The sequence below is a fragment of the Micromys minutus genome, assembly GCF_963924665.1.
Source record: "Micromys minutus genome assembly, chromosome: 1".
In the NCBI taxonomy this organism is placed as follows: domain Eukaryota; kingdom Metazoa; phylum Chordata; class Mammalia; order Rodentia; family Muridae; genus Micromys; species Micromys minutus.
The window spans coordinates 44,291,016-44,299,766 of NC_137969.1; the positions used below are offsets into that span (position 1 = coordinate 44,291,016).

At 39.9% G+C, this 8,751-nt stretch overlaps 1 protein-coding gene across 2 annotated transcripts in view; it reads right to left on the reverse strand.

Annotated features, from left to right (window-relative positions):
• UGP2 (UDP-glucose pyrophosphorylase 2) overlaps nt 1–8,412 on the reverse strand; it is a 52,317-nt gene extending 43,905 nt beyond the window's left edge. Inside the window, exon 1 of one of the 2 annotated variants that reach the window (XM_080929881.1) lies at nt 8,261–8,412. Coding sequence is in view for 1 of the 2 variants with exons in the window: in XM_080929880.1 (XP_080786006.1) it covers nt 7,452–7,470 (19 nt within the window). In the remaining variant the exon portion in view is untranslated. Of the gene's footprint in view, nt 1–7,451; nt 7,972–8,260 lie in introns of those variants that run through there. The other variant, XM_080929880.1, reaches the window with a different exon arrangement.
• Nucleotides 8,413–8,751: the final 339 nt, after the last annotated feature.

Consider the following 8,751-nt stretch of genomic DNA (forward strand, 5'->3'; position numbering starts at 1 on the left):
GAAACATAATATGACTCTGACTAGTGACACACAATTATATAGCCTGACAAAGAACTTTATAGAAATGTGTTCCTCAGTGACAGGGGAGGGAGGAGAGACATATGAATGTTTAATAAATGCTTGGGGTAATGCCTGCCAGAGAGCTAACCCAGGGCTTTGTTCCTATTGGGAAATACTCTTGAGCTATATTCCTAGTCAATAAATGGTTGTAACAACAAAAATAAAAGGCTATAGGACTCAACAACACTACTATGCAGATAACCAAGTGTTGCTAATCATGCATTACTCTCTTTATATAAGAACTGGTAGGATACATTAACTAGATTTCTCAGTAAGATTGACCATGTTTTCATATAATATAGTCCATTTCTTTTGATAGTGTTAAGAATTGAATCCAATGTTTTATACATACTAAGTTAAGTGTCATACTACCAAATAATAAACATATCTAGTCTAGAATAGTTAAAAATCTCAGTTAAAGAAGAAATGTCATTTGTAGAAAACATTCAAAGTAACTTTGTTAAATAATAGCACTATGTTTTGAGGTTTAACAGTTGAGAAGAAAGTCATGCCAAAAGGCTTACTACACTCCTTTTTTGAGAAGGGGAAGCAGTGTAACATAAAGTCACCAAGGACCAAAAGCTATCTGGTAGCCCTGTCCTGTATCTTAAAATATGTATACTTTGATACACTTTTAAGCCTAGAAGGTGAGTCCAACTCCTTACCTTGAAGAGGAAGAAATGAGCCCTAGAGGATGATTTTCCTAAGTGGTACTCAGGACTTGTTGTCTAGTATTCTGCTCACTTCTCTTTTAACTGGAGAAAAAATCTCCACTCAATCCCATACTATTGAATTACATTATCAATTACATAGTTTATTGCTCCATCTACATGCCATCAGATCAATACAAAATCCAGAAACTCAACTGTGTATCATATGACATTAGGTAATATTAAAACTAAGCATTATAGCAATTCTCTTACTGCATCTTATGTACTTCTACTTCCTTAATATTGTTTCCTGAGAAATGAAAAAATGATTTAAAAAAACAATGAAAATATTTAGAAATTTATACTTTATTACCAAGACTCATCTTTTAACCATTTATATGAATTAGCCTAAAACAGTGCATATATCTATATAACTTTTTTCTGTATGCATGAAGCCTTATAATTCTAAGTAGAACTATTACACAAATAAAATATCAACATTTGCCAGGACAGCAACTCTAATTGCTTTTCAGGTTACTGTGGCCAAGGAGAAAGTAGGCTTGCTCTCAAAAAGCTATTCCCTAAAACAGTATTTTATAATTTGGTGACTAGCAAGTACATGGTAGACTAAGCAAACATGACTATTTCAAGTCTATGAATACAATGAATGAATCTTAAAAAGCAGTGCAAACCCAAGCAAAATCACAACAGAATAGGAAACTCTCATGATTTACATAATGAAACAACAAAAATATCTAGGAACATTTAAGAGAAAAAAAAATGAGCCATCCTTCATTCATTAAAGAAACATTTTGTTCTTTAAGCTACATAAGACAACATAACTTGTTTCTCTATGGTTCTCAGAAACAATCCTTGACTGTCAAAATGGTTGGAGTCAGAGGGAGTCACAATCAATTTCTTTTGGCCATAACTGAGGAAAATAAACAATGGCAACTATTGGCAGAGGCAGAATTGGAGCCCTAGACAATTACTTAACAAGCTAAAGGAAATGCCTGCATCACCAATCAAGAGAACCTGGAAACAGTTTCCAAGTGCAACATTATTATAGTTTTTACACAAACACTGTTCCATCAAAAATCACATTTCTTGTGAGACTTCAGCAAGCCAATGACCAAAAAAAGTTAGTGAGTTATTAATAAAAAATCCATGTCTGATAGAATTTTAGAGATCTAAGAAATACTATTTCAATTAATAGTGACTGTGTCTAGGAAACTACTAAAAGACCAAACTGTTCACAATTCAAACACTATTGCTCCAAGTCCAAATTGAAATTTTAGAAAAGAAATTGTAGGCTGTTTTAAAAGGCCTTAGTCTTTAGAAAGCCTTCCGCATTTATAGAATCCCACACTATCAGAGGGCTTACACCAGCCATCTTTCTTCATTCATTTTAAATCTGAGGATCCCCATACAAACATAGTCCAACAGTGTTTGAATGTATTCCAATACCATAAATCCAGACGTAAAGCCATTTTCTCTACTGCACAAATAATTTCAAGATGAATAACATTATGGGAAGTTAATACATCTTTTATTCATTTACATCAATAAGAGAGGTTAACTTCCAAATACTTATTGGTATTAACTTTCTAGACTTCTGAGAACTCATACATTTGTACAAAAAGTATAAAGAAAAAAAAAGCTTGGTGGAAAGTGAAGACCTACAGTAGTTTGTTCTTTTATTTAAAACATTTTCATTATCAAGCCAACTTCTATTCCTATCACAAGTTCTTCCATTATTTTAAGTTGGTTACAATTCATCTCTGAATAAATGAACACGTGCAAATACTCAATAGTTTCTGTGAAGTGGTATTTTAAGAAAAACTCTATTACAGAAACTTTTCAGTGTATCTTCAGAATTTTAAAAAGATGCTCCCATCCCGGTGTGCTGGTGCACTCCTTTAATTCCAGCACTGGGGATGCAGAGGCAGGCAGATCTCTGAGTTCAAAGCCAAACTGGTTTGCAAAGACTTCCAGGACAGCCAGGGTTGTAACAGAGAAATGCTGTCTTCAAACAAACAAACAAAACAAACAAAAATAAAAAGGTGCTTCTAAGAAGTATACCCATTAATATTTACATTCTAATATTCTTTGTTAACTTTCCCTCAGTAGTCCTCCATAAATTAAAATCATCAATCTTAGAAGGAAGGCTCAGTGGGGGAAATTTAACTGCAGAAATGAAAGACAGCTAAACTTTATCAGATCAATTCTTCAGTTAGAATTTCCCAAATATTTACAACTATGTCTGAATTGAACTAAACTCATACAGTCACCCTATAGCAACATAATAAACTCTAATCTATAGCTTTAAAGAGTGTGCTTTAGCCACTAGTTTTAGTACTAATCCTGACTTAAATCCATACCACAATCTTTCTGGGAAAAAAAAAGAATCATTTCAGTGATAAGCAAAGTTTTAGGATTTGAGAGAACTATACTGAAGCTTGACTTGACAACCAAGCCTCAGCATGTAGCTCATCCTTGTATTCACCTGACACCCTTCAGTCATAATTAGCTTACTGATCTTTGCTGACCAGCTCCCATCTACAAAACAGGAATCACCAAGAGTCAAAAATATTCCAATATATGGGAAAGTTGACAGTCCCCAAACATTGTTTAAGCAATGCAGATGTGTTTATATGGCTTTCCTTGAAATATAATAAATATATATTTATAAATAGTAGAGTTTTTAAGAATAAAGGGTATTTTTACACAGCTTAGATAGATAACGGCATATTTAAAGTTTTGAACATACTTCTAAAATCACAGTATTAAGCAAATACCCTAGCCTTAACTGGCTGGCTAAGCATCAGTCTCTTCACTACTTATAAGTTTCCAAACACTTAGGGAGACAGACCTCACAACTTTTTAAAAGAAAAATTCCAAATGGCATTTGTTGACAAACCTAGTAAAACCCCACAACTGCTGCTGACGCTACCCCCAAATGTGACAGTCAGAAAAGAGGCAGTGTTCATTTATGTGGAAAAGTGAAGTCCTAGCTGCAGAGAGGGGCAGAATGACAGTTTCACAGGCAGGCAACAGAGCACAGCAGCTCCCTCATGCTTCCTGTTCTAAAACATCTTCCTAAGCACCAGGTCCTGAAGAACACAGACTCAGGAAGATGTACAAAACGTATGCCTTTATTGGACCAGTAATTATATATGGACAACTCACCTCTCTAACAGCATTAAGTGTTTTTACTAACTGAAAATTTCCAAATAAATTATTGTGATCTAAAAGGCTGAGGAAAAAGATACCCAGCATTCCTATAAAAGTAGTACTTGGATTTGGAGTCAAACCAAGTATAGCAACCTTGTTTCATATCACACAAAAAGGAATTGTCCCCAATGCATAGTTCATAACACCCAGATCTGCAGACCCCTGAGTACCTACTGTAAGAGAAAAATCAATATTGTGAAAGAACTACAATGAACATTTTAAAAAAAGTTTTTGCTAACTGAACTTAAAAACCGTAACTTGTAACACCAACCAATGAGTACACATGGAGAAACCCATGGCTCCAGGTGCATCTGCAGCAGAGGATGGCAGTGTCTGGCATCAATGAGAGAAGAGGTATTTGGTCCAGTGAAGACTTGTTTTTCCCAGTGTAGGGGAGTGCCAAGGCACTGAGGTGGAGAGAGTGGTTGGGGAGAGGAAGCACCTTCTTGGAAGCAAGTGGAGATGGAAGGGGGTTGGGGATGGGGAAAAGGGGATCACATCTGAAATGTAAATACAGAGAATATTCAATAAAACAAAAACAGCTGTAACTTGTATTTATCCCTGTGCTGTCTAAGCTTCACCTTGTCCTCCTCCCCTTCAGCTCCTGTACAGGTTTACTAATTTTCTTTTAAATATATCAACTTTCAAGTAACCAGATTGAATATTAAATCTGACTATGAAACTCAAAATGTATTTGTATTTGTTGATGGCACGTTGGGTAGCAATGCTATCTGAGAGCCACATTATTTTAGAAAAGAGTAAAAGTTAATGGCCATCCAGTGTTACCTATCTCAGTCACTTACTACAACACCCCATTTCAACTTCTTAATGACCCCACGGCATAAGCACTAACACCCAGTGGAGAGGGTGGGGAAAGAGACTGAATTCAATGCCTTGCCCATGCTAAGCATTCCTGACATCACTAACTTATACTCTCAGTACAGTTTCCAAATTCTACACAGGTAGAACTTAAAATTAAGAAAAGTGTCTAAAATCACTTCTTAGTAACAGGTGTCAAATATGAGTTCATGTCCTTTTGTATTTCTCAGTATATAATTTTAAGAGAGGTCATAAAAACCTACAGCCCAAAACACAGAGTAAGTAAGCTAACCTACTAAAAAAGTATATAGAACATTTTAGGTTGTGGCATTTGCTATCTGTGACAAATTCTTTTAGAACATCTACTTTCAAGACACTGTTTTTCCCAGATTATTATCTTTGTCTATGGAAAATGGTAATCTATTTGGATAATAGTCCATTCCTAAAATTTTAATCTAAAAAGCAACAAAAGGTGTTGGAAAGGACAGGAGCTATAAACAATTCAGGAGTTTCAGGGCTTCTCTCAAGCTCATCATTGGGCATCTTTATCGCCTGTGAAATACTCAGAAGCTTAGTGAGACAGTATGTGAAACAGCTATGGCCTACTATGTGTTAACACTTTCCCTGTGAAGCAGCACAGGCAGTGTACAATGAGTGGGGAGAAGCATCGGTGACTTCCGGGGGTGGTGGGGAAAGGGTCAGAATTGGACTGCTTTAGAAAGAGAAAACAGAAACTTCCAACGCTTTTTAAAAAAAGATTTATTTATTTTATTTATATAAGTACACTGTAGCTGTCTTCAGACACACCAGAAGAGGAATCAGATCCCATTACAGATGGTAGTGAGCCACCATGTGGTTGCCGGGATTTGAACTCAGGCCCTTTGAAAGAGCAGTCAGTGCTCTTAACCGCTGAGCCATCTCTCCAGCCCCCAAATTTCCAACTCTTATACTTGAAAATTGATACATGTTAGACAATTCTCAAATTAGCCAATTAGTTTTATCATTTCTAACAATAACCAAGGTAAGTACATAGAGAGTTCATACTTAAATACAAAAATTATGAAATGATAAATTCCATGACTGAGTTAAAAATATTTGGAGAGAGAGTCATCTTTTTGTGCAAAACTGCCTGTTTAAAAGGAAAACTACTATTTTGAGTAAAAGTGGAGAGCAAATAAAATCAAATGTGGCATCTTGAACTGCATCATGGGAACAGGAATCTGAATTGAGTTTAGTTTAGTTAACGTAATTATGTTAATTTCTTCATTTTGACATTTGCACAATATTTTGAAAAATGCAGAAGTAGTTTAAAATAATGGGCTTTAAAAAGTGGATAGTAATGTCTACAGTCATTTAGAAACCTGAAGATCACCTTGACAGCAAAAGTTATCAATGTGCATCAACTCTGTAAGCCATCCTAAAATACTGAGCTACATGGATTATCTTGAGTTTAATACCTTTTTAAATTCCTAAGAGAAGCAATTTGTTGGCTTTTCTCTAGCATATTCTTAGAAAAATACCAGTTTTGTGGTACTTACTAGCCCAGTAAACTTCCAAGTTAACTCTGCCTTCCTAATCTTGAGATGTTTATTAAATCAGAACATAAGAAGCATCTCTAGCCTCACTTCAAGTTTAACACCAACTTCAAACATAATGACAAATGACATTTCTAAGCTTAGTGCTGAAGGCAGGCAAGCATAAGGGTCCCATCTGTTTCCATAATAACTAAGGCAGATTCCTTTAACCTATTATATATGTCGTAAAGAGTTAATAAAGTGGGGCATAACCCTGTGGGGCATTTTCATTTCCAGGGCCAAATGATGGGCATCCGTATGATAACTTGAAGGGGGCGGGGAGAGGCAAATGTACAATTACTGAGAATTACATAAAGTGGTTGCAAACTTTACTAGAGGTATTAAGCAAGATGGCTGAAGGTTTCACAGACTGGGGTTTGGACGGAAAAGTTTCTTGTACATCTAGAGACAAACTCTATACTGTTTTGTGATAGAAGTTTAAGACAGCACCCAACAGCAATGCTACAGCTTGGTTGAGGGGTATTTGCTAAATGCTTTCTTTACACACAAACAGAATTTACATAATTTTCAAATTTAAAGAAAGCATAATCTTTCTGTATTTTAAAAAAAGGGGGGGGGGAGCAAACAGCACTGCAAAGTCATTTCCCTGACTGGAATGACCTCCAGTGTCTACAAACTACTCCTGATTTCGCAATAAATGACTCTGAGACTCAGTCCACGTACACACAGAATAGGAGTAAAGAACGGTATAGCTTCCTACTAGTCTTGACAAACTCATCTGCCTGCCCTAGCCCTCGGGGTTTCCTTGTCCCACAAAGATAACTTATCGACTGCAAGAAGGGAACAAAAATTAATCAGCAGTCAAAATCCTGTTTTGATTATTACGGTTACTATCCACGAAGACAGGATACTATTAAAACAGATTTTAGAAGGTAGAACTAACACAGAGGCACAGAGGCAAACAACACGTATATGAAATGCCAACCCAGCAAGCGGCGCAAAACAGCTCAAATATCAATTTAACCAAAAAGATCTGGCAAACGGTATCACAAATGAACATTTCCAGTTCCAGACTACTCACCTACCTTGAGAGAGACCACCGATACCTAAAATCGGATGAAGCAGCCAAGAGACAGAAAGCAAAATGTCTTACCTTGTACAAATCTCGACATTTTAGGATTTTATTAAAATAATCTGGCTTATAATATTCAATTTCTAGAAGCTGCGTTGTAAAGAAGGTCTCTCAACCTTTCCTGCAACAACCGAAGTGTTCTTTCTCCTCCGATGTATAGCTACTTAGGTATTCGAAAAAAAGAAAATCAAAACTGGTCTTTAAAAAGAAAAATCCAGAAGACGGAAACTTGGTGGGACCGACTCAGCTTGGGAGGGAACTCCAGGCTACTCAGCGATCCCGACACGGATGGGGGACGACTGGAGACTCCGGAAAAGGTAAAACCAGACGAACTTAAATTTCATCAATGGAGAGGCGGACCTAGAGCGGCTTCACCGCCCTCCGGTCTCCACGCCTACTAAGGCAGGCCCTCCGCAGGCCCCCGGCCGCACCCCGAGGCCCCTCGCCGGCCGCCGGCCAGCCACGAGCTGCTGGCGCCTGGCGCGGCTCCGGAGGCGGGGAGGCCGGCGAAGGGGCAACGCAACCTTTTCTCCAGCCCATAAATAGCCGGGACTCGGAGATGCTGCGAATTCCGCACTCGGGCAGACAGCCGGCCGCGGCCTCCAGGGCCCGCCCTCCCCTACGCGGCCGCTCCACAGCTGGGCCCCGCTCGCCCCCTCCCTCCCCTGGGGCCAGGCCGCCCAGACCCCCGGGAGGCCTGGTCTTCCCGACACGCCCTCCGCCCTCCCGCCCCTCACTCTTCCACGCCCCACGGTCCGGCCACGCCTTTCCAAGCAAGACCCCACACGGAGGTCGCTCCGAGCCCGGCCCGCCCCTTCAGCGACACCCACCTTCCTCTTCCGTCGAGGGCTGGGAAGTTGGGGGACCTGGAATCAGGTCTCAAAGGCTGCGCTCCCGCCACACGCAAATACCTGGAGCCTGGCGCCAGCGTGCGCAGCCGGTGACCCTCCTCTCCACACCGGAGCCCCCACTTTCTCCACACACCTCCCCTCCCCCTCCTCCCCCCCCCCCAATGCGGAAATGTCCCTACTGCTCAGAGCGACAGGAACAGCCGCCAGTCCAGTGCCGAAGTTTGTTCGGGGCTTGGCCAATGAGACGCGCGGAGGTGGCAGGGGGCGGGGCGTTCGAGGCCCGAGGGAGGCGGGCTCAGAAGCAAACGCGGGAATCCCGCGCGTGGGAGCTGCACAGGCGGCTGCACGGGGCTAAGCACGTCTGTCTATGCCTGCGGTCTGCCCATGCTACGAGCGTGTAAGAGAACCAAAGTGTGTGCTTGTGTTAGCACTCTCTAGGATTGCCCGTTGAGGAAACTGACCACTGAATT